This window comes from Myotis myotis, unplaced genomic scaffold (genome assembly GCF_014108235.1).
Source record: "Myotis myotis isolate mMyoMyo1 unplaced genomic scaffold, mMyoMyo1.p scaffold_m19_p_9, whole genome shotgun sequence".
Taxonomy (NCBI): domain Eukaryota; kingdom Metazoa; phylum Chordata; class Mammalia; order Chiroptera; family Vespertilionidae; genus Myotis; species Myotis myotis.
This window is the reverse complement of record NW_023416401.1, coordinates 77,874,426-77,899,003: the sequence shown is the minus strand read 5'-3', so window position 1 is coordinate 77,899,003 and position 24,578 is coordinate 77,874,426. Positions and strand designations below refer to the sequence as shown.

Genomic DNA, 24,578 nt, shown 5'->3' with positions numbered 1-24,578 from the left:
TGAGACTTATTTTCTGTCCTAACATATAGTCTATCCTAGAAAATGTTTGATCTTCACTTGAAAAGAATGTATATTCTGCTGCTTTGGGATGAAATGTTCTGAAAATATCAATTAAATCCATCTGTTCTAGCATGTCATTCAAGGTTACTATTTCCTTGCTGACTTTCTGTTTGAAAGATTTACCCATTAATGTTAATGGGGTGTTAAAATGCCTAACTATGACTGTATTACTCTCGATCTCTCCCTCTGTGTTCATTAAGATTTCCTTGATATATTTAGGTGTTCCTATGTTGAGGCATAAATGTTTACAAGGGTTATATCTTTTATTAGATTGCTCCCTTTATCATTATATAGTGTCCTTCTTTGTCTCTTATTTGCTGATTAAAGTCTATTTTTTGAAGTATATTTCTTCTGAGATAAGTATTGCTACCCCAGCTTTTTAAAATTTATATTTGCATGAAATATCTTTTTCCATCCCTTTACTTTTAGTCTGTGTGTATATCTCATTCTGAGGTAGGGCTCTTGTAGATAGCATATATATGAGTCTTGTTTTCTTATCCATTGAGCTATGTTATGTCTTTTGACTGGAGCATTTAAGGCATTTACATTAAAGTGATTACTGATAGTTATGTGTTTATTGCTATTTTATGCTTTATAACTATTTCTTCTCCTTCTCCTTCTTGTTGTCTCTTCTTTTTTCTTCTTCTTCTTCTTCTCCTCTTCCTCCTCCTCCTTCTACTTCTTCTTTTTCTAGAAGACCCTTTAACATTTCTTTTAATACTAGTTTAGTAGTAATGAACTCTTTTAGCTTTTTCTTATCTGGGAAGTTCTTTATTTCTCCTTCAATTTTAAATGATAGCCTTGCTGAGTAACATAATCTTGGTTGTAGTTCCTTGCTCTCATCACTTTGAATATTTTATGCCAATTGTTTCTGTTGAGAAATCAGCTGTTTTCTGCTACCTTATCTTCCAAATCAATGATCTGATACTCTGCTTCATCCAATCTACTCTTTATTCCTTCTGGTGTATCCTTCATTTCAGATATTGTATTCTTCATTTATGACTGGTTCTTTTTCATGGTTTCTACACTTTGAGTTCCATACAGAGTTGTAAGAATACCTGAAATCCTCTTGATACAGTCTTCTTATCTAGCCTTGCCTTTTCTGTGCCCTTGTCTATGCCCTCAGGCCTCATTAAAGAGCAGCCGTATGACTATAAATAGAGAACAAACAAAACAAACTGGGACATGAAATGCCCACCAACATCACTGCAAATGGTTCCCCTCCCCAGTGCTTTCCTGCCTCTCTTTGCGTGGGGGCATCTGCTGTCCATGGGAGTTGAGGGACCAGCTGGAAGAACAGCCTAGGTGACCATGCAAACATAAAGACAGAAACAGTGGCTAAACAGCTTCCCCAGCTTCTTCATTCACAGAGGGAACACTCAGTTGTGTCCAGTGGGACTGAATCTCAGTGGCCCACAGTGATCTGCTGACAAATGCTTTTTTTCAGGCTATGTTGACTTTCCTCCTTTCCCATCTCACATAGTTCCCCAGGATCACTCGCAAATACACTATTTGTACCCAATTTCTTTGTTTTAAGCATTGGAAGGAACACAAACCAAGACAGGTGCTGATATCATTTGAAAATTATACAATAGCAGAGGGTGATGACTGAGTGGGCAAATTTATTACTAAGTCTGTGTATGTGAGGCTTGCACTTGTGTGATCATGAAGAATGCATTACTTATTTAATGCCCTTAATGCCAAAGCACCACAAAGAATGCACAAAAAATGACAATAAGCTGATTCCAAAAAAGGCCTAATGCTACTCTAAGAGTCTTTTGTTCTGGGAATCTCTAAGGTGGGAAATTGGAGATAAAGTTATTCTGAACTGAACAGGAATAGATAAAGACACTTTCATTTAACATCAACTGCATTTAAATATTGGAATCAGATTAGGAAGCCTGATTGTGAATAACCACACTAGGGAGAGTCCCAGGTCATTATTCTCTGGTGGCAGTGTGTCAGGTCCTTCTGCCTGGGGAGGCTGGGCCTCTGAGCCTGACATAACGGTCCCCACCCTCCCACCCCCACCCCAGACACAAGACAGCATCTGTATAAGCTCTTGACAGGTCCTATTGTGATGCCAACATACAATATGGCGAGATTCAACCTGCCCTGTTGATCTCTGCCGGCCCCCCCGCCCCCCCCCCCCCCCCCCCCCCCCCCGCCCCAGGCACAGAAGGGAGCAGCACTGCATGTGCTATGGGGCTTGTCTGCCATGCGGCATTTGCCCTGGTTCCAAAAAGGCCATCGGAGGGCACATGTCCATCAATTCATGTGGCCGAGACTGACAGTAGGGAACAGTAATAATCACCAACCTGTTCATTGGGGTTTCACTCTGAGATCAGCAAGTAAGCATTAACTACTTCATTAGTCACATAATTAGTGAGAAGCCACACTGAAGGTTTCAGATGTCCTCAAATGTAAAGATAAAAAGCCTAATTAAGCACTCAGCTGGCTCCTGCCAGCCCCACGGCTGCACCGATTATTGTGTGGTCCTGTGCAGCCCAATAACAGGAGTTACGGTTATCCAGCTTCAATTGTAGCTTTGCAAACACGCCCTACTCTTTCAAGCTATTCTTAGTTACTGGGTGAGGGATCAATGTCTAGGTGGAAAACTGGAGACTTCATCCTTTAGTGAGAGTGTTTGGTGGGTCCAAACACTGCAAGACAAGGTAAGCTTGGGCTTCCGGGCCCACCAGCGCATTCCGGAAATCAAAGTGCCTATTTCTCTAGTCATACAAAAGGTTATCAGGACATCGCCTACGGCTACTTTCAGTCATGTCATCCCAGGATTCATTGATGCATTTTTCTAGTGACATCACAGGCTCTTTAAGAGATTCTTTACATCAGAATTGAATTAGGGAGGATTTAAAAATAATGGATTAAAAGGAATTGTTCCATAATTAGGTATTAGTAATATAATACACAGAAACGAGCAACTGAAACAGAATCAAACAGGAACTGTTTCAGCTCAGTCATTTCATGCCCAAGAGATAGTGAAGACACTGTCCTGTATAATCCTGGGAATGAATCTCTTTTTGGGCCACTGTCCATGGCAGACCTGAAGTTCTGCCTTTCTAAGGGGCTCCTAGATGATGCTGATACTGCTGGTCCACAGACCATGCTATGAGTGAAAAGGTCATAAAACACATCCAGAGACTGGCTCCTGCCCTTTCTTGGTATTGCTTTCCCATATTTCTTTTAAAAAATGATTTTGAAGTACTTTTGTAGGAAGCCTGAAATATTCAAAGTATTGCTTTTGGGGAGTTCAGAGTTCAGCAGGACTAGAGTTGGTGCACAAAGTGACTAGTAAAACTATGACTCTCTATGCTTTGTGGAAAGAAGCCTCTTGCTTTCTGGAAAGAGCTTTCAGAGGACAGAAGCTCACCTTTGCACCCGCCTGTTAGTCCAAGAACAGGGAATTCCCTTTAAACCTGTGACACGGTGGAGTTCCTAGGGTGACAGCACCTCTGAGCTTGGGGTCCCCTGCTGTGACCCTCCCCTCAGCATGGTGAGAATAGGTCCGCCTGTCAGGAGCATAGCACTGGTTGGCAGCAGAGGGGGGTCTAATGGCCAAGGCCAAGTTCTTTCTGCCTTTTCCAGTGGTTGGAAAGAGATCAACCAAGGAACTTGTATGCATATATGCATAACTCACAGACACAACAATAGGGTGGTGAAGGCCTGGAGCAGGCGGTGGGGGCGGGCTAGAAGAGGTCAATGGGGGAAGAGGGGGACATATATACTACTTTCAACAATAAAGATTGAAATAACAAAAAATAAAGGAGACTTATTAATGGAAGTGCTGCAAAAGATAATATATGAAATGCTTATGTTTCCCAAGCCAAGAACTTTCCGTCCTAAAGACCCAGGCAGCCAAAGGAATACAACCTGTAGCTATAAGAACCTTAATTTGAAGAGTTCAGGTCCATCACTTGAATATCCTGGGCATGATAAAGAACACAGATAATTTATAGAAAAATGTATTAAGAGCTATCTTTTCCCTCCAATTCACTGCTTTCTATACCAGTGGATGAATGGGGATTTTTCCCTACATCCCCCACCCCCCAAAGTTCCTCCCCTGGCCCACACCTGGTGTCCTTCCCCTGCTCAGCTTCTGGTTCCCATCATGGGGGCCCACACCCGGGCAGGGGACATGATGGCCAGGATGGGTCTACAACTGGAGGCCACACTGGCTGCAGGGTGTGGGGTGGGGGCCTGGAAAGGCTCCCCGCTGAGTTGCTTGGGCATAAGCACCCTCAGGGGACAAATGCACAAGGACCTGTATGTGGGGGAGGGAGACTCACTCCAACCTGAATTACCCTGCAGCCCTGTCCTCCATCAGCCAGTCAATGGCCTTGAGAGGGTAGAGGGAGACAGCAGACGGCTCTAAGGGCAGGGCTGCCACTCAGCCCAGCACTGAAGGATTCCCAGGACCAGGAAGACAGGGAGAACCACACCGCATGCCATCGTGTGTCTGCAGGAAAATGTCTGTCACACATGTCACTGATACCGGAGGGCCCGAGAGGCCTTACTCTAAGGACAAGAAGAAGATGCCAGGTGACTTTCAGGCCTGACAACCAAAGAAAAGAAGGTGTGTCTGTACATATGTAACTGTGGGTGGAAGCAGCCGAGGACCAGGTAAAATACCGCGTGCACACACGCACACACACACACACACACACATCAAAACAACACCCTCAACATTCCCTCCCCACATCCTCATTATTAGTTGATGACTTTGGGTAAAAATAACGTCAGCTCCCCAGTAACACCTTGCACTGTGGAAAGAAGGCTAGGACCAGGGCAGAGAATTTATGCAAGGACTGCCTCAGATGTCCTTTGAAGAGGAGACCAAATGTGCTTTGTAACTTGTTTGCATGTAAATAATATAAGAACAAAGAGTGTTTCTCCTTTGTCGCCAGATGACAGGATTACTGGGTCTTCTGGAAAAAGAGACTGCTGTGCTGGGCCTCAAATGCCCCAGCTGGTTAGATCACACAGTGCAGGAGCATAAGGAGGGGGACTTTTCTGAATCTTGCCTCCAAAATGCGAATTTAATCTTCACTGGGGGGTGGGGGGGGTCAGTATTTGGTGAAAACTGTGTTTCTTCAATTTCATTCCAGCTCAAATCATTTTTAAAATCTTGTTCAAATGGCAGTTATACTGGTAAAGTAAAATATGCACCAGGTTACTCTGGTAATTGCTAATTTAAAATAATTAGGGAAAATAATGAGAAAACTCCTTCCTCTCTTACGGATTAGAGATCCGTAAACTGATACTAGTCTATTTTTAGTGTACATAATCTGTGTAACAATGATAGAGAATTATGAGAACTTTAAAATGCTTTTAAAAAGTCTGCCTGATTGAGGAATTTAATCAACCAACTACTGATATTAAAATTTATATGTCTTTATTAAATCTAAGTTGATTCCACAGAAGGAAAATGATATGTATATGTCTTAATGAACTCATTTAAATGAAACATAATGACTAAATATACAGCTAAATTAAGATTTAAGACCTGTTGGTACTCTCTCCCGGGAGCATACCCATATCTTTCTTCCCTCTCAAGCATGCTTTTTACCCCTAAATTCTAAGGGTCCACATGAGATTTGCAACCAGGGGAGCAATGGGCAGTGGCAGCTCGTCCCTGGGTTAACCCCCTGAACCTGTCTCCAAGGCCTCCTTTTCTCCGAAATGTTAGTGAGCCCAAGCAGCCCCACCTGGGCTCTCTCCTGTTGCTTCTTCTACCTTAAGTCCTTCCTTACTTCACTCTTCCCAGCCTTCATAAGCATACTCTCAAAATAAAAATAATGAAGATTTAAGATCTGCTCGTGATAACTTCTTGACTACGATAATTTCACAACTCCACCCTGATAATTCCTCATTCAGAAATGGTTGCAAACAACTTGCTATTCGGAGTCTTAAGTAAAGAGCCCCATCAGAATAAATGTAACCTCAATCTGTGGTTGGCACACAGACAAAAATGGGTATCTCTAGTGCTTCTCATTATTTCCTTCTGCAATAAAAGGTTGCTGTAGACTGACCACAATGCTTAAATCCCGTGAACTCCTTTCCTAATTTCAATAATGACACTTGACTTATTTTTTGGTTAACTTAGGGTATGTTCTGGATCACTGGACAAATTGGCTGGAAACTGAAAAAAATCTTTATCTGGTTATTGTGGTATCAACTGAGTAAAATAGCCGTGTGAGGTTAGTTCGTCTCCACATCAGCCAGGCATAAGCATCTTTTAGGGGGAATTTCCTCCACCCCTTTCCTTGTCTAACCCCTGACAGTTTTGCTGGCTTCTGGGGGAGTCAGAGTGGGGCTGCTCTTTCTCATCTTCCGCTTGCCTCTTAGCACTTGTAGTTTTAAAAGTAGCTAACATTTCTCATGTGATCCTGAGCAAAAAATTGGGCGGGGGGTGGGGTTGGTGCGGAATCTGGATTCTTTTAATTCAGCAATCTGTAGATGCGCAAAGTCAGGGCCTTTTAAAACATCTATGAAACTTTTAAAAACTAAATGAGGAAACTGAGTCTGAAGATATTAAGCAATACATCTAGGGTTCCATGTCAGTGGGCGGTGATGTGAGGCTATGAACTCAAATCCTTGGGGAATAACCCAGGCTCTTCCTGGGAAGGAGGTGCTGAGATTCAATGAGCGTTAGTTGGGGAAAGTGGGAAATTCTCAGGAACCACACATCAAAAAATGGGCTCTCAGAGGGAAGGGGGGTGGCAGGAAGAGATTAACCAAATAACTTATATGCATGTATACATAGCCCATGGACACAGACAATAGTGTGGTGAAGGCCTGGGGAGAGGGCTGGAGCTGGAAAGAGGGGTTCACTGGGGGGAGGGGGAGGAGAAAGGGGATATCTGTAATACTTTTAACAATAAAGACAAATTTAAAAAAAGAAATAAAATGGGCTCTGAAAGGAAACTTGCTTACTGCTTTGAGGATAATAGAAAACAGCATCGAAGAGAAATGCAGGCGTCAATCTTCCCTGCAGGGTTTCATTCTGTTCCCTGGCATCTAAAATGCAGGGGTTGGAAGAATGGTCCTGGCCTATCTGCCATCTCTGCACGCCTATTTGTGATGCATGAAGCCAAAACTGGTTCCCAAACCAGCCTGATTATATGGCGCACCTGTTACATACAGGTTTCCAGAACACTCATTGGGAGTGTCTGACTCAGGATGTCTGACGTGGGGTCTGGAAAGCTACACCTGTGATAGATGCTCCACGTGATGCCTATGATCTGGCCAATAAAGGGAACACTAGTGGGGACAGGGGTTGGCAAATTTGTTCTGGGAAGGGTCAGAGTGTACATATTTTAGACACTAAAAGCCATAGAGTCTCTGTTGCAACTACTCAAATCTGCTGCTGTATCAAGAAAATAGTCACAGACACCACATACATTCATACATACATACATACGTCTGTGTCCCAGGGCAGGCAGACAGCCAGATTTGACCTGGGGGCTACCGTTGCCAACCTCTGATCTAGAATATTCCAAGGTGTGCGGGGTGACAGAAAACTCAGGTCTGTTCTTTCAAGGGACCCTCTCAGGTGAGGAAGAGGAGGCCCCCTTTAAAATAAATGAATAAAGTAAAACAACTCACCAAAACACCAAGGTCTCTAGGAAGGAGATTCCAACATTGGATGCGCCAACCACAACAATCCTGGCATTAACCGTTATTTTAGGTTCCAGCGTTAGTTTCCTGTTTGTATGGTACAAGGCATAACTCAACTGAAAAAACAAAACAAAAAAACAAAAAGAGGGACATGAGGAAAATGTAGGTGAATCTGCATTCTCAAATTGGAAATTACATGGAGTTATTAACCAGGACATTATCAGCAAATCAAACTAGTGCCCATGCACAGCCATGGTGAAATTTACGGGGAGTAGTTTCAAGATGTTAATGTAAATATATGGAAATATACCTAAGCTGGTTCACATCAAAATTCTTGGTTTGGGTCACTTTTGTCCTAATGTTGACAGATGTTTCATTTAGAACTGAGGCCCTTTATGATTGGAGACAATAAGGTTAATAATCCAACAAGAAGACAAACAAGTTGCTTCCTGAGAATCTAGTTTCATGAAAGATCCTAAGTCATTCCCACTGTCCAGGTTTCCCTGAAACCTGAACAACCATCAGATTATAATAGTCGAGTACTTGAAGGCAAGTGTTATCCTTTATTCAATTCTACATCCTTCATTCTACTTAACACAGTGCCTTATGCAGAACAGGTGTTCAGTAATATTTGTAGAATGACATTTAAATATTGTTAAATAACAAAAACATGTTGGACGATAAAGCTTGTTCAGGGAGGATTCTTAGAAGCACAGAAAATATCAAGTGATAACTTTAGTGTCCATGTTTGCAAAAATTACCTGGATTGATAATTTGTTTGATTTCACATTCCTGCAAAATCTTGGGGGGCGAAGAGGGGTGGGGGAAAAGGGTAGCAGTAAATGTACAAAGGAAAGTTTTCAAAAACCTGGTGGGATATTCGTGAAAGAACATAAAATATTCATGAGAGAACATTAAACTGTATCAGAGACTTTGTTTCTATTTTTAATTCATTAATTCAAGACATTTTTATTTGATACTATATATCTGGACAATAACAAGAATTATTGCTGACTTTTCATCAGAAACAATGGAGGTCAGAAGTCAGTGGAATGACATCCTTATCAATGTAACTCACCTGGTTAAATTCTCATTATATTGGCATTAACTCATCCTCTAGGTCAGGGATCTTCAAATTCTAGTAAGCTAAACCTATTTTTAATTTTCTTAAAATCCTGCAATCCCAGGAGTAGGAAGGCTAGTGGGCTAATGGTAAAGCCCTATGTAAAACTGGGCTCTCAGCTTCTAGTGCATAAGGAGGCATGGGTAGGGCCACATGATTTGCCATTTATCAGATAGCAGGTGAACTGGAAAAGATAAATGCCTTCTTTCTAGCTCTAGCTAGCCTAGCAAGAGGTAGAAAAATGTCTTGAGTCAATTAATAGAAATTTAAAATGAAGTTTGGAGATTTTAGCCTCCATAATCAACACAGTTACTCTCTCTCAGTACCTGCTCCACCCCCACTCCCATCTTTAATGAAGCACTCCATGGATTTTGGAGCCCGCTCCCATCTTTAGAAGAGGACTCTGATTGACAAAAACCAAGTCAAATAATCCCACAACTTCTTGCTCAACAGTTGGCCCAGGATAGATACATGATCTACTTTGACCTGACTGTAGTGATGCCCAGCACTTTTGTATGAAGGCTGGAGAAGAGAAGCATTTTGCTTTCCAGACGGTCCTGGGTACGGATGTGAAGCCCAAAATGATACAGACACCGTAACAACAAAGGGAAACCATCCTGGGTTAAAGCCCCAAGAGAACCACAGAGAAATAGAAAATGGATTCCTTTCAAACCATACCTGAAGCCCATGCTACCTTTGGATTCTTCAGTTATATGAACAGTATGTATCAGTCAGCTGTTGCCACAATAGTGTTGCATAACAAACTACCCTAAACCATTTAAGCATTGGCTTAAGGCAACTGTTATCTATCTCACTCAGGCAAGTAGGCTGGATTCAGCTGGGTTTGACTACAACCTGTAGATTCCAGATTGGCCTCACAACTCTCTTATTTTTTTTTTGATGAGTGATAGCTGGGGTGTGTTCTTCTTATGGCAACGGTAGAAGTATAAAAAGTGAGAAGCAGCAATACTTCTTAGCCTGCTCTAAGCACGAGTTGTGTGTCTAAGTCCAACTTCCACAAGGTGGGGAAGACCTGTAGTGAGAGGAACCTCAAAGTCACATAGCAAGGGCACAGCCCAGGAGAGGAGGAATGGCTGGGAGAATGACATGTCCCACCCCATTTTCTTTATTGTTTAGGCCAGTTTGCTTCTTTTACATGCAACTGAAAACCTTGTAAACTGATACCCTTCCTAAATGATAATAATGAATAGACCGCCTGGGTGAAGTGTCTGTTCTTCAAATAAATATCACTTTGATCTGCTCTATGGGACAGGTCAATAAGGAATTCTACAAGAAAACTAGTTAATACCGGTACATGTTGGCGCTACCATGTACTGTGCTCTGATTAATTTCCAAGACAAACGGGCTGGCAGCAAATACACACTAGCCAACCTTGGGTCTGGTAGTTTAGGGAAAAGAAAACAGGAAGCAAAGTTGTTGGTCTGATGGCATCTACTCGTAGGCCTAATGAACAGAATTAAAATGCAAGCATCTTAACAGAGGTCAGAGCCCAAGATTCCTTCCATAGGAGCCATGTCCAGACCTTCCCCTCTGCTGTCCAGAAGCGGATGGGCAGTAATGAAATTCCCTGGTCAAGAATAGTACCCACTTATGAAACAGCTCCTGTATCAACAATACAAAGGCGGCTGGGGAACAGAACAGAATGGCTTTTGTTTCCCACACAATAGCTTTAACACCAACAGCTGCCAGGCCTCCGAAATCACCTTTCTAACCACTGAACACACAAAGTGGCCTTGGGTGTCAAGAGTTACCATCAGTCGCATTGATGGTGGGTGTCTCCGGGGAGTGATCAGGCATCACAGTGACTCAGAAAACGCAATTTGTGCCCAGGCCTTAATTAAAAACATATTCATCATCAGGTTTGATGAAGTGACCTGAAAAACACACACACATTTTTCTTTTGTGAGGCTAGCTAGATGGTTTTTAAATACCTTGAAAAAAAAATTTTCCCAGCCTGGAAATGCTTTTCAGTGGCGCTGCAAATGAAGATTGCTTCTGACGCTTTATGAAGGGTTTATTTTACTCAGATTAGAAAGCAAAAGTCATTTTTGAAGAAAAGCAGAACATTTCCTTTCCTTGCATTCCTTCAAGCTGCAGGTGTTCATGGTAAAGAAAATCATGGAAGACCCTCTGAGCTCTCCGGGGCCTCCTTTTCTTGGCCTCAACATCTACAAAAAATGTCCCATGCACGGGAAATCCTGTTTTGGGTTTTTGCTTTTGATTTCCTTAATAGTAAAGTAAAAATAAAAGCCTTATCTATAGACTCAGATTTTATAGACAGAAGTTATATGTGCCTTGTAACTGTGAATTATTTCAAAGACAAAACAGGAGACTATTTGACTACTGCTGTAGCTGTGATGAGTGGGGACTCAGGCTCTTACCTCCATGTCCATTCATACAGTTATGATTCTATTTTTCTAATGACACTCATTAGCATTTTTTTGACAAAGAGATGATTTTAAAGGCAGAGATTAAAATATACCGCAGCAAGAAGGAATAAACCATATGCCATGGTATGTAAGCTTTTTAAGGCTAAAAGAAATGTCCCTTAAAATTGATACTGGGTTTCATCATGAGTTTATATACAAACCTTGAGTCCTATCCCTTGGATAGGAGAGGAAGGGATGATAATATGGGATACCCATTTTAGGAAATTCTAGAGTTGAACTTGAGGTGGGGGAGGGTGACCGGTAAAATAACAAAGGTCAGGTGAGAGGGGAGGGGAGTTGAGATGAGAAAATAGGAACTAGGAATGAGCACATGTTTACATTGTTAAACTATTTATGTGTCATTTCCTATGAGCTTCCGAAACAAAAGACACTGTCCATCGGAAAGGTTTTAGTCACTTTCATTAATTGATTTGCTTTGCTTGCCGCCATCCACCTACAGTTTGCTTTCTAAGGTCACAAACTACATCTTTATTTCCTGAGGCATTTGTTTTATTTCGTTTTTCTTTTGTTTTATCTGAATCATTCTTGCCATCATTTTGGATCTTCTATAAATAACGAAATAATAGCTACATTAAGGTTACATTTCATGAGCCCTTCTTAAAAGATGCTGAGATAATTTCTACCAATTTAAAGTATTTTAGTTGGTTGTTTTCTAGTTGCTCAAATGACCGAACAAATGATTTGGGTATAATTAGAACTACTTAGGATTAAATTTTATCTTTTTAGTAAAAGTGATACTGATGTACATGCTCAGTTGAGTTATGCCAGACTTCATATATCATGAGACCTCTAATACATAATTTTTAGTTTAATGCATGTTTGTTAACTGTTCTGCGTGTACAAAAATTTGATCAAAATATAATTTTATCTGATATACACATACCTGATTTCTGTGTTTCCATATCTGATTTGATTTCTCTTATGTATTTAGAATGAGTTAGAATGATTACAAAAACATTCCTGAAATTCAATTTCAATAACAGATCCAAAATCAGAAGCTACTAAAATTACAAAGAAGCTGGTAAACTAGAAAACAGTAAAAATAGATACAAATAATCTAAATAATAAATGCAATATATACACTTAAATGGCCCAGGACATTATGTATGGTGAATTTTTTCTAATGATACCACTATGTTTGGAGGTCATGTTCAACCTCCAGGGTCACTGGACTGGGCATCATTAGCCTGGTGGCAAGGTTTGGGCTTGTTTTCTTAATTCTGCTACTGGTTGAAATTCTGAGCCTCTTTTCCTTAAATATCAGTTTCCTTAGGTGTAAAATGGAAGTAAATTACACAAACCTCTGCCTTCCTCAGCAGGCAAACATGGGAACTATTCATTAAAAACCGTCTACAAATACTTTGAGCTTTTCAGGCAAAGATGTTACACAAGGTAAAATTGCACATCCTCTCTCCCATCTGCAATATGAAAGGCAAATCTTCGAAAAACACATTTTAAAAGGGCAAAACAATGAGCTCAATTTTCAGCTCCACACCCGTGTGTGTGTGTGTGTGTGTGTGTGTGTGTGTGTGTATATATATATATATATATATATTTTTTTTTTTTTTTCTTCTTACAGAAAGCTTCCAAAGACTTCAAAGGGAGCTCTGCCCATGCAAGAAAAATGGAAGGTGGAGAGATTCAAAGCCATTAGGAGTAGGGTTTCTGACATTTTTAATAAGCCTATTTTTGCTTTATAAATATAATATTTTACTTATGCTTTTCATTCTTTTCTTTTTGAGAAGCCGTCTGTCAGAACAAATGATGACATATGGACAGTGCCATAAAATCAGTGTCAGTTTCAAAGTTCAAAAGTCGACCTCTTTGAGGCAAAGTATTGCAATATTTACCAAATAAATAAGGGGTAGGGAGCTACAGACACTTAAAAAAGAACCAATACGTTGAAGATCCCTTCCACAGATACAAAATGCAAGTTTGAAAAGCCTTCCTGCTGAAATAATTAAAGAGGTTCAGAAGTATGATGTGCATGCCACCAGTTGTGTCCCAGCAGAGCATGAGAAGGCTGTCGGGAAGATGTGGTGGGGTTGAGCCTCTGAGGAAGCGTTCTCTCAACTTTCCTCTTTGTTGGGGAATAGAAGCTGCTACCACTTTTTGTAGCTCTAGCACCTTAGAAAAATGCACGCTGTCCCACCTGTGGTATCTGCTGAGCGCAACGATGGCTCAAGGGCACCCCCTGGCCTGCTTTCTTAACACGGGAACCAGCAGACTCCACACGGTGCCCGTGGGGCACAGAGAGGGCCGTGGTTGGTGCAGGATCTGCTCACTGGGGCATTCCCACCATTGCACCAGGCACACCTTAGGCTCTCGTTAAATACGTGGAGAGTAAACGAAGCACCAATTTTGCCTCTGTAAAATCAGTAGTAATTGGCCCATGAAGAATTGTTATTTCTTTAAAGAACGATGATAGCTTTAATGCCTTTACATGCTTCACATTATCCCAGACAAACAGTGGGGACTTCATAGGTTCTTATAGCATTCTCCTCACAGATTGAATCCTAACTGAAGAAAGAGGGCTCCTTTATCAATTAGGGTAGACCTTGGCTGCAAACAACAGAAAAAAAAACAGCTTAAACAGAAACACTGGCTTAAACAGGATAGAAGATAATTTCTTACGCAAAAGAAATCTGGAAACATGTAGTCCAGGACTATGGAGGCAGTGCCATAAACTCATCAAAGGCCCAGACTACCCGCCGTACTCTTGATCCCAGTGCAAAGTTCCATCCTCTAGGATGGCCAGGATGGCTGCTGGAGACCCCGGTATTATATTCTCATTACAGGCCGCAGTAGAGAGAAGGGAGTTATTGTAAGAAGAAAATGGCTTTCCACCAGCTGAGCCACACCCTCAAAGTCTCCTTCCTAGAATTCCCATTCCAATGACTACTTCCATCTCAGGGGCCCAAACTGGTCATATGGTCATGCCAGGTATAAGGGAGGTGGGAAATAGATGTGTTGCTGCCTTGTATAAAATTGAGGTTTCATTACTAAAGCTAAAGGGAGGGATGGATTTGGGGGTAACTAGGGGTCTTTGCGATAGTTCCTTTAAACCTCTATAATTCAATGTGCATTTTAAAAAGATTTCTCTTATCAACTCCATCTGTCTCAATCCCTTCTACACCCATAGTCACCACCTGACTATTATCACTATTTTGCAAGTGTTTTAAACAGTTAAAATCATTGTCACCCTATGACACCCACTTGCAACCATTCGTAACCATGTATATTAGAAAAAAAGTGTTTTGGAAGTTTAGTTGAGTGACTTTACTGGAGTTTATCAATTCTACGATGCACCTCCTTTCCATGTTAGCACCCCTGAAATCAGCCTCAGAGTCCATGCCACCTCAACCGTGGTGGTCAGCCAGGCAGTGACATAGCTGTCCTTTCCTGTGCATGGGCGACTTGGTCATGGCTCTTGTCATCACTTTGGAGAGTGATGTACATTATGTGACAACATGTGTTGAGTTTAACTGCTGCTGACAATGTCTTCAGAGAGTTTACAGCATGATTTGGCATTGAAATGAACACTTATTGTGTTCCCATAAAAGCCTGGAAACTGAGCAGCAGGGTGCAAATTTGATATTAGTGCAGCAAATATTAGTCATTCGAAGAAAGGTTGTAATTCTGTATTTTCTTGCAATGCAACAATCGAGTGCTTTATAGGAGCAAATAAAGGATGACAGATACCCACAAGTAGGTGAAACCCTGTTACATTTTGTTGCTGAGACACATGCAAAAGTTTTTTCCCATCACACAGCAAACAATGAGACTGAAGAGAATGCAAATTGCCTCTCTGCTCTGAATAGATAAAAGAAATCTGAAAGCAATAAGACTTATGTGATTGATTCATTCATATTCTGTTCAGGACTCTCATTAAGACATTGTGTCATAGTTTAATTGGCCACATTTTTTACCTTAATGGTACATAAAATAAAGGTACATCTTATAATTGATAGCATCTTAGATTTGATAAAGGTAATTAATTCACTTGTTATTAAATAACAGCCCTAACAAGTAGCTCACGTATTCATTAAAAATATGATTGCTTTGATGCAATACATGAACACTGGCAAGGGGGATCATTGTTGGCTTTTCAGAGACACAACTATTCATTAATCCCTAAGGTAGGGCATGCTAGCATGTGTACTAAGATGCCCTCAAGTGGCTCCACATCCTTCCTACCTGGGCGGTGTCAGGTGTTTAGAAATGTCCTCTGAGCCTTTGCATCGCACTAACTGAATCCTGTTATGTGTCAGTGACTGGGCACTCCAGGTATCATCTTCAGTACAGTGTGGGCCATAAGCTGGAGGAATGACTTCTCTGGGGTGAGAACACAGCAAAAGGCAGGAATAAAGCAAATCCAGGGAGGGGAATGATTTGCAGAATCAATGACCTGACTTGCATTGTTCTAAAAGCACAAATTACTACTACGTTACATATGTATCTCTTGAGAAAAACTCATTGACTTAACATCTAATCATTCTCAGCTTTTATATCCCCAAGAAAGACCCATTTGTAATGGAACAAAATGAAGGTGTGGCCTCAAAGGTTTTGCAAAACACTCAATTCAAAAGTGATGGAAGGCATTTTTCCTGTTAAATAACGCCCTTCTGAAACAATGACATTTTCCTAAAGGTCTCTGAGGACAAAAATGGTCCTTCATATGTTAAATATAAAATGCATATCTGTATATGTTTATAATATAGAATTTTAATGTCGTAATAGTTAGGTAACAAATCAGAGAAATATATGAAATGATTGACAATAACTTTATTCTCTTGAGAATTTTGTTAAATAAAAAAAATGGTATTGTTCGTTATTTCCCCTTGCTAAAAAAAATAAGAGGAAGATTTGTGAGAATGTGTGAAGTATCATCTGTCTGAACATTGTTTGTTTAAAGAAAAAGGACTTCAGGCGATCCTTCTCTTTCTATCCCACATCATAAAGGGTGGAGCATGTGGTTTATCAGAGATGTATGAACAATTCGTATTTATCCACAGGCTTCAAAATATCTTGCACTGAATATGCTGGAAGTGGACTGGAATCTGCCCTATTCCTATAGAAGCAACTTACAAATATATAGCAAAAAGTTACTATGTCCTAGAGCAGCGGTTCTCAACCTGTGGGTTGCGACCCCTTTGGCGGTCGAATGACCCTTCCACAGGGGTCGCCTAAGACCATCCTGCATATCAGATATTTACATTACGATCCATAACAGTAGCAACATTACAGTTATGAAGTAGCAACGAAAATAATTTTATGGTTGGGTCACAACATGAGGAACTGTATTTAAAGGGCCAGAAGGTTGAGAACCACTGTCCTAGAGTCATTTTCCCAGCTAGAGAAGCAACCCTGGGGGGAAAAAAATGTTTGTATGAAACTCAATACTCTAGCACAGCCATGGGCAAACTACGGCCCGCAGCCGGATCCAGCCCGTTTGAAATGAATAAAACTAAAAAAAAAAAAGACCGTACCCTTTTATATAATGATGTTTACTTTGAATTTATATTAGTTCACACAAACACTCCATCCATGCTTTTGTTCCGGCCCTCCGGTCCAGTTTAAGAACCCATTGTGGCCCACCCCTGCTCTAGCAACTTGTTGGCGATTAAGGCATTTGGATATCTGCAGTGATTCTGGGGGCATTAGGATAACCCATTCAGTATCCCGATGCCTGAAATTCTACCATTAAAACTTTAACATAGAGCTTAATTCAATAATTTCAATTAGATACATATTGAGCATCTACCATACACCAGACACTGCTCTAAGTGCTGAGGTAAGAATGAGGTCTGGTGTCTGTCTTAAGGGAATTCTCATTAGGTCGAGAGATAAACATGTAAACAAATCAAGTGCAGTACATGTGACATAGGCAATGTATCAGGAAGCTACTGCTGTGTAACAAATCAACCCAAAATTTAGTGGATTAAAAAAACAAGCATTTGTCTACCTAATGATTTTGGGGTCAGCAGTTTAGTCTGGGCTGAGCTTGGCAGCTCCTCTGGACTCAGCTGGGAAATCAAGGAATCAGCAGTGCTTTGGCTGGTCTAGGGCATCAGGGAAGTCAGGAAAAGCTTCCTGGAGAAAGTGAGCTGGATATAGAAGGATCGGAAGGATCAGTAAGATATTTCCAGGTGGACAAGGGAGAGAACAACTTTCTGGATGAGAGGGAAAAGCCAGTGCAAGGGTCTGGAAGGGTATGACACATGCCACTGAAGTACAGACCTGTCTCTATAAATGCATTTTCAGGTGGTTCCTGCATGGGCAACATGGGAAGCAGACATAGAGGGGGACTCACCCAGAGGAGGAAGGGTCAAGAGAGAAGGCTGAGAGAGAAAGCCTAGGCCCACCTGTGTCCATGCTGCCACCTCCCACCCCTGGGCACAGAGGGAGATGAGAACTTTCTATTCCCCCAGGGAAGGAGCTGTCTGCTCTGCTCAGCTCAGCTGTGGGACCATTTGCACTGCTGCTTTAGGCCTCTGGTTCATTGGCTGGAAAAATGCCTGCGTTGAAGAAAAGAACTCATTTTCCTGGGAACTTCTGCCCCTAGTGAATGTTGTTCCACAGACACAACTTATCAATCCTGCTGTCTCCCCACCATCTCTTTGTTTTCGCTCCTGGGGATTTTCAACACACACTTGCATGTCTGTGAGCAAGCTGAAACGCATGACTCCATTTTTAATTTCTAAGGTGTGCCTTCACGCACACTTTGAGTTGTTCAGTTAGCTCATTATTTCTGTTGACATCCAATTGTACCTCTGAATTATTCTGAAGAAACTCAGCTTACCGCTTTCATCTCAATGCAAACAATGGTTTGTATTCTCTTTTGTATGACTTTGAATTCTGCACACCAAAAGGTTTCCTCAGCTTTTGTAAGAGGAATGCACAACGGTTGTTTTGAAAGAATAATGAGCCTTTCTGAAAATTCCTATAGAGAGCGCTAAGACTAAAAACAAAGTTCAAAGGAATCTGGTGGGAATCAATGGGACAGCCTCTTGGTTCAGGGAAGGGCTTGTAGGGAAGAATGAAACAAATCCAGCTTCTTTTTAAATTAAAATGAAGAGAGAGCTTGGTAGAGGGCAGAGCAGAAACCTTAGCTGAACCACAATCGATGGGAGTGGCCAGTGCAGAGTGAAAGCAGAGATACATTTTACTAAAGCATGGGAGGCCACTTTCAGTCATTCAGACATTTCACATCAGAGCAGGGACAGTGAAGACCTTGGTCCCACTGTTAATTCCTGTGAAAAGAAGAATCCGTTGTATGAAAGGAATTGGTACAGAAATTTTCTACCTTTTTTTTTTTATATATATAGAAACAAGTTACATTTCCACAGGTCCTAGAAATGCTCAGCTTTTTTCTTTCTTTTTTTAAAATATGGTGTGGGGTTTTTGTTTGTTTGTTTGTTTTTTAAATATATTTTATTGATTTTTTACAGAGAGGAAGGGAGAGAGATAGAGAGTTAGAAACATCGATGATGAGAGAAACATCGATCAGCTGCCTCCTGCACATCTCCCACCGGGGATATGCCAGCAACCCAGGTACATGCCCCTGACCGGAATCGAACCCGGGACCTTTCAGCCCGCAGGCCGACGCTCTATCCACTGAGCCAAACCGGTTTTGGCGGTGTGGGGGTTTTTTTGTTGTTTTTTTTTAAAGGGGAGAATGATGATTTTGATTTTGATTTTTTTCAATATATTTTATTGATTTTTTTACAGAGAGGGAGGGAGAGGGACAGAGAGCCAGAAACATCGATGAAAGAGAAACATCAATCAGCTGCCTCCTGCACACTCCCTACTGGGGATGCACCCACAACCAAGGTACATGCCCTTGACCAGAAACGAACCCGGGACCCTTCAGTCCACAGGCTGACGTTCTATCCACTGAGCCAAACCAGTTAGGGCAAATATGGTTTTTATTTATTTTAGAGAGAGAGGAAGGGAGAGGGAAAGGGAGAGATAGAAACATCAGTGATGGAGAGAGAATCATTGATGGGCTGCCTCCTGCAGGCCCCCTACTGGTTTAGAGGCCGCAACCTGGGCATGTGCCCTTGACTGGGAATTGAATGTGACCCTTGATTCCATGGATTGACACTCAACCACTGAGCCATACCGGCCGGGCTCTACTTTTTTTCTTCTCCTTATTCTTTGAACTAGTTCCTGACCTTGTTGACAGCACTTTTTGGAAATACTAATTCCATGCTCTCAATGGGAATTTTTCCAAAATGTTAAGTTTTCATTTAAGCGATCTGAAGTTATGAACAACACAGACCCACAGAGCAATAACAATCCTGCTCAGCACAGAAGGCCACGCATGCCATGTGTGAGAGGCCCAAAAGGGGAGCTGGCTTACTACTCATGGGGGAACCACCTATGGGGTGACTTTCAGGGTGCCTAAGACTCCCCAAACAAAATCAAGCGGGAGTCCTTGGGGAAAGGTTCCCCTTTGCTCACTCTGTATATATTCAACTCAAAATTATGTTTTTTAAAAAAATCCCTTTCGGTGGGATGGAAGGGAATAGGCAAGCATATTGAGCTGTCTTTACACCTGTACACCACTGACATCACGCTTCAGTGCAGAGACAGGCCTGTACTTTTAATTTCTCACATGCACGTCAGCGGCAAACAGTCCCAGCGTTTGTGTTAATGACACCATCTGGCGCCTCCCATAACTGTGGAGCGTTCAGCTTCCAAACAAGATGTAATGGCAGCAACACATGAAACCCACTGACATTTACAGTAAGGAAATTTATTATCAGTCACCGGTTTGGGATAAATGTGTTTGCATGACTGCTGGGGCTATAAAATCGTCACCTTTGCCAGGCAAGTGAAGGTGCAATAAATAATGGATTTTAAGCCATGCATGTACTACCAGATCATTAAACATTTATCACACAGGCACAGTAGCATCTTAAGCAACAGTTACCACTTGAAAAATTGATGCCACTTTTGTGGGTTAAATGAAAACCATTTAGTCTAAGCGTTAATGATTTTTAATATGGGTCAGTATAGAATACAAAGATTTTTAACTGAATATTAAAAATGGCTCTTTTGTAATTATTTTCTCTTGAGGAACAACCACTCTAGGCTCCTTTGTTAAAAAAGAAATACTCAAAAATATAAACTGAAATGTTTCTTGAAAAAAAAAATCATTATTAAAACCTTTCAAAACCAGAAATGATAAGAGAAAGGTCCTTTAGGAATCAAATGGTGTAAGTCCTTAATGGATGAGTCATTATGGTTGCAATTAAGTCATTTTAACTTTGAATTAAGGAAACAAATATAAGGTCAAAACCAATCAAATCCCGTGAGCAATATAGCCACATTTGTCCCCATTACCTACTCCTTTAAAATAGTTTCCCACAGGGTGCCCAGTAATTTTCTCCTATAAGCCTGGTGTGTAGGTATCCATTGCTTTAATAATAATAATTTAAAAACAAAACAAAACAAAGAGCCACACACAAAAACAAGCAAACTAACAAAACACCCATGGAAATAATTCAAAATACAGACAGTTGGGGGATGGTTGTTAGCTTCATATCAAAGAATACTGTTTGACACAAAGGGAAAAAGAGAAAACTAGACGTGAACTGGCTGTTTATTTTCCTCCTGGACACAGAACAATGAGGAAGGGAAGCCAGGCTGCGCTGCAAGGAGCCGCCTCCTGCAGGTCAAGTCTGGACGGGCCATGCTTAAGGGCTCTGCCACAGGATGCTGTAAGGAGGACGGATTCTTAAACAACACAGTCTCAACACATGAAGTGATCGCGCAGCAAGAGAAAACAGGGTAAGTTTAATATCTAGTGAGCAGCACTGTTTTAAAGAAATGTTTTAGGCAGAAGTAAAGAAAAATGACTATTTTAAGGTTTCTAGCTCAGTTTGTGAGTGAGGTTTAATTCATTGGTGAGAGCTGTTCTTCAGTCTTATACAGTGCTATGCAGCACTCAGATTCCTATCTCTAATCTCTGTCCTCTCTCTCTCTCTCTCTCTCTCTCTCTCTCTCTCTCTCTCTCTCTCTCTCTCTCTCTCTCTCCTCTGCCCCAAGGGCACACATCCTCAATAGGAAGCCCAGAGAGCACTCTGAAAGGCCTGGCCGGTGGGGAAGAGGGAAGAAGGGCTGCATAGCACATCAGGAGCCTGCTCCAGAGCCTGGTTGAATCAGTGGGAGGAAGTGTTGAGATTTCAATGCCTTCTCTCCAACAGTGATTGTCATCTAAATGGGTCCAAGGGGTTGCCCCTCTTCCTGTGCCAGGCTCCTCGGGTGATGGGGGGCAGCCTCTGTGGGGAGCACCTGTTGTTTGGAGAGCTGGGGTGGGCTCACAGGAGAGATCACCATGATGCCATCTCCCCTCCCCCCGCATGAACACACAGTGCCTCCCTCTGCTGCCAGGAGGGGGAGCAGCACGCGTGAGGAAGTCAGGAGTTCCATTTGTGTGCCCACAAGCCTCCATCACACCAGGGAACTGCTGCCATGACCCCCTCCAGCGGGAGTATGTGGACGGTAGCCCCACCCACTGGGATTCGTGTACTATTATGAAATAACTCCTGGCTTGAGCCTGCACGCTAAAGCAAAAGCACCGAGTACGGGAATTCTGAAGCAGTTTCGTTAGCCGATATCCTGTGAAAGGGTCACACCCTTGCCCTGTCCTTCCATCTGTCAGGGATTAATCTAAATATTTCCCAGAGTTCCAGCTGTTACAGTTCATGTTCTGGAAATGACTGTCAAGGGTAGAGAATCAAGGAAGAACCCCAACAAGGCCTGGCTCATTTCTTATCAAGTCGTGTCAGTTGCTGTACTTGATCAGTCGCCCTGCCCCTGTCTACCGCGCCTGGTGAGAGAGATGAAGAGACAGGCCGAGGGAGGCGCCAGGCGCAACAGCTCTCCCGAGGGTGTGATGCAAGCTGACAGTCTGAATGCCACTGTGAAAGGAAGAAATAGGGAACAATGAAGGAAGAAAAACAAAAGCGATTCAGCAGATGCATGTCATTTTTACTCTTTAGTGTGGATCAGTTTTTCTTGTTAATTATATCACCTATTCTTTCCTTATATTGATAATTACATAATTACACGAAACAGATGGGTGACAGAATGCACCCAGATGGCAAGAACGTAAACAGGCTTACAAATTGCTTACTCTTGAGCGCAGTAGAAGGAATTATTTAATAATACATAGATTTCTATACTCTACACATCTGTGAAGTAGAGCCTTCAAAATAGCAGTGGCTCTGTCATTGTTCCTTAAACAGATACATTGCCTTCCCTAGGAGTTCCTGGGAGGCCGACTGCCATCCAGGTAAAATAGTTAGCGTTTTTTCCCCCAAACATTTGGGCACCTGAAATCCTAAGCTCTTGTCTGAGTTCACTGAGTTTTCTTTCTTTGTTAAAAACAGAAATGTCCATTTCAGGGGGAGGTACAATCCCCCAGAGCCCTAGTTCTGCTTTGAGCAAGGATGCAAGGTTGAAAGAAAGGAGGTGATTTAAAAACACACCTTGAAATGTTTTAATTGCATCCGATGGGCTTCTTGCCTGAACTTTTTTTTTTTTTAAAAAAAACACACACTGTGAAATAAAAGCCAAAGCGTCAATGCTGGGTGTGTGCCTGGTGGAGGAGGGCTTTCCCCCAGGGGCAGGGGCAAGGGCAGGGGCAGGCTGGGTTTTGGACGGGTCTGAAGGAAGAGGAAATCCGCTCCTTCCTCCTACCCTTGCACCGGCCCTGTGCCCCATCACAGCAGGCTTCCACTTACATGACTCTTACCCAAGAGGTGTCCTCGACCCCGGTCCTTCACTCTCCATTCCCTCCAGGGCCTTCTTCTTGCCGCCACCTGGCGTGGAGCATCCTCGTCTGTCTGTCCATTGTCAGACATCCCCACCAGAACACAAGTGCCCAGGCAGCAGCGATCTGTCCACTTTTGTTAACCACCGCAGCCCTAGTGCCAAGAATGGGGCCCACTGCACAATTGACATACAACAAATACTGATAGAACAAATGACAAACATTCAGTCTCCTTCTCGAAGCTTCCTCACCAGGAACCGGCCCTGGGCCATGGTGGAGGCAGGATCTGGGGCCCAGGGCCTGTTCACACAGGGGCAGGGGGTGATCCATGACAGGCAGGTCCAAACCATGGTTGGTACGCGAGTTCTGGACAAAGGACAGAACGCCTGGACGGATGATGAGGTCAGGACGAGAAGCAGGCCCAGGGAGGGACAAACCCATTTGGCTTTTGGCAGAGCAGCCTAATGGGAGGCATGGTAAGGAGCAGAAAATTCCAGAATCGGGCTCTTGCCACCCATTGCATCTGGGAGTCGATTGAGTGTAGATGTATGTGAAATGCGGACGTTGAGCACCTCTCCAGGGCCATTTTTTGGTGACTGTGAATACTCTGTGTGTGTGTGTGTGTGTGTGTGTGTGTGTGTGTGTGTGTGTATGAGGGAGAGAGAGAGAGAGAGGGGGAGAGAGAGAGAGAGAGAGATTAATCAGATTAATCATTTGAGAAGACTAGGGTTTGAAACCTATGTGGTTTATCAATGACCATAGGTGGTTTGGGGGAATTGATTAGCTAATTCTTGTCCATATAATAAAAGCCTAAACAACTGTTATGGCAGAATGACCAGAATGACCGGTTGCAATGACGTGCACTGACCACCAGGGGGCAGACGCTCAACGCAGGAGCTGCCCCCTGGTGGTCAGTGCGCTCCCACGGCGGGAGTGCTCTCAGCCAGAAGCGGGGCTCACGGCTGGCAAGCGCAGTGGCAGTAACGGGAGCCTCTCCCGCCTCCGTGGCAGTGCTAAGGAGCAACGAGCAGGCGGGCAGTAAGGAGTGAGGGGTCTGGACTGCAAGAGGCCAGGACCCCTCTCAGGCCAAACTGAGGGACCCCCCTATCCTCCCAGTGCACGAATTTCGTGCACCAGGCCTCTAGTAAAGAGTATATAATAGTGCCTTTCATGTGTAACACTTAACAAATATTAACGATTATTAATATTTCTCGACTTTGCTTGTTCATAGTTTTAGCATTTTTTATCTGAAAAGAACTGTAATGAGACTAACTGAATTAGTAATGATGCATAGTTATGTTTTATTTTGCAAAGGCAACAATATTCAGAAAAAAATAAAAATTCCCTCTAATACTAGCACTACAGCAGAACTGTATTTGTTTGCATATATTTCCTTCCTGTTTTCATCATATACATACAAATTTCTATACAGTTGAAATAAATCCATAGTCAAATAACAACATAAAAAAAAAAAGCATCTGATTACTCAGGGCCTGGGGAT

General features: G+C 42.3%; 1 protein-coding gene across 1 annotated transcript in view; it reads right to left on the bottom strand.

The window, feature by feature from the left end:
* The window catches only part of CFAP61 (cilia and flagella associated protein 61), a 247,115-nt gene that overhangs the window by 110,848 nt on the left and 111,689 nt on the right, over positions 1–24,578 (bottom strand). Inside the window, exon 18 of the mRNA XM_036320969.1 lies at positions 7,687–7,814. Within this exon, the coding sequence (XP_036176862.1) occupies positions 7,687–7,814 (128 nt within the window). The remainder of the gene's footprint in view (positions 1–7,686; positions 7,815–24,578) is intronic.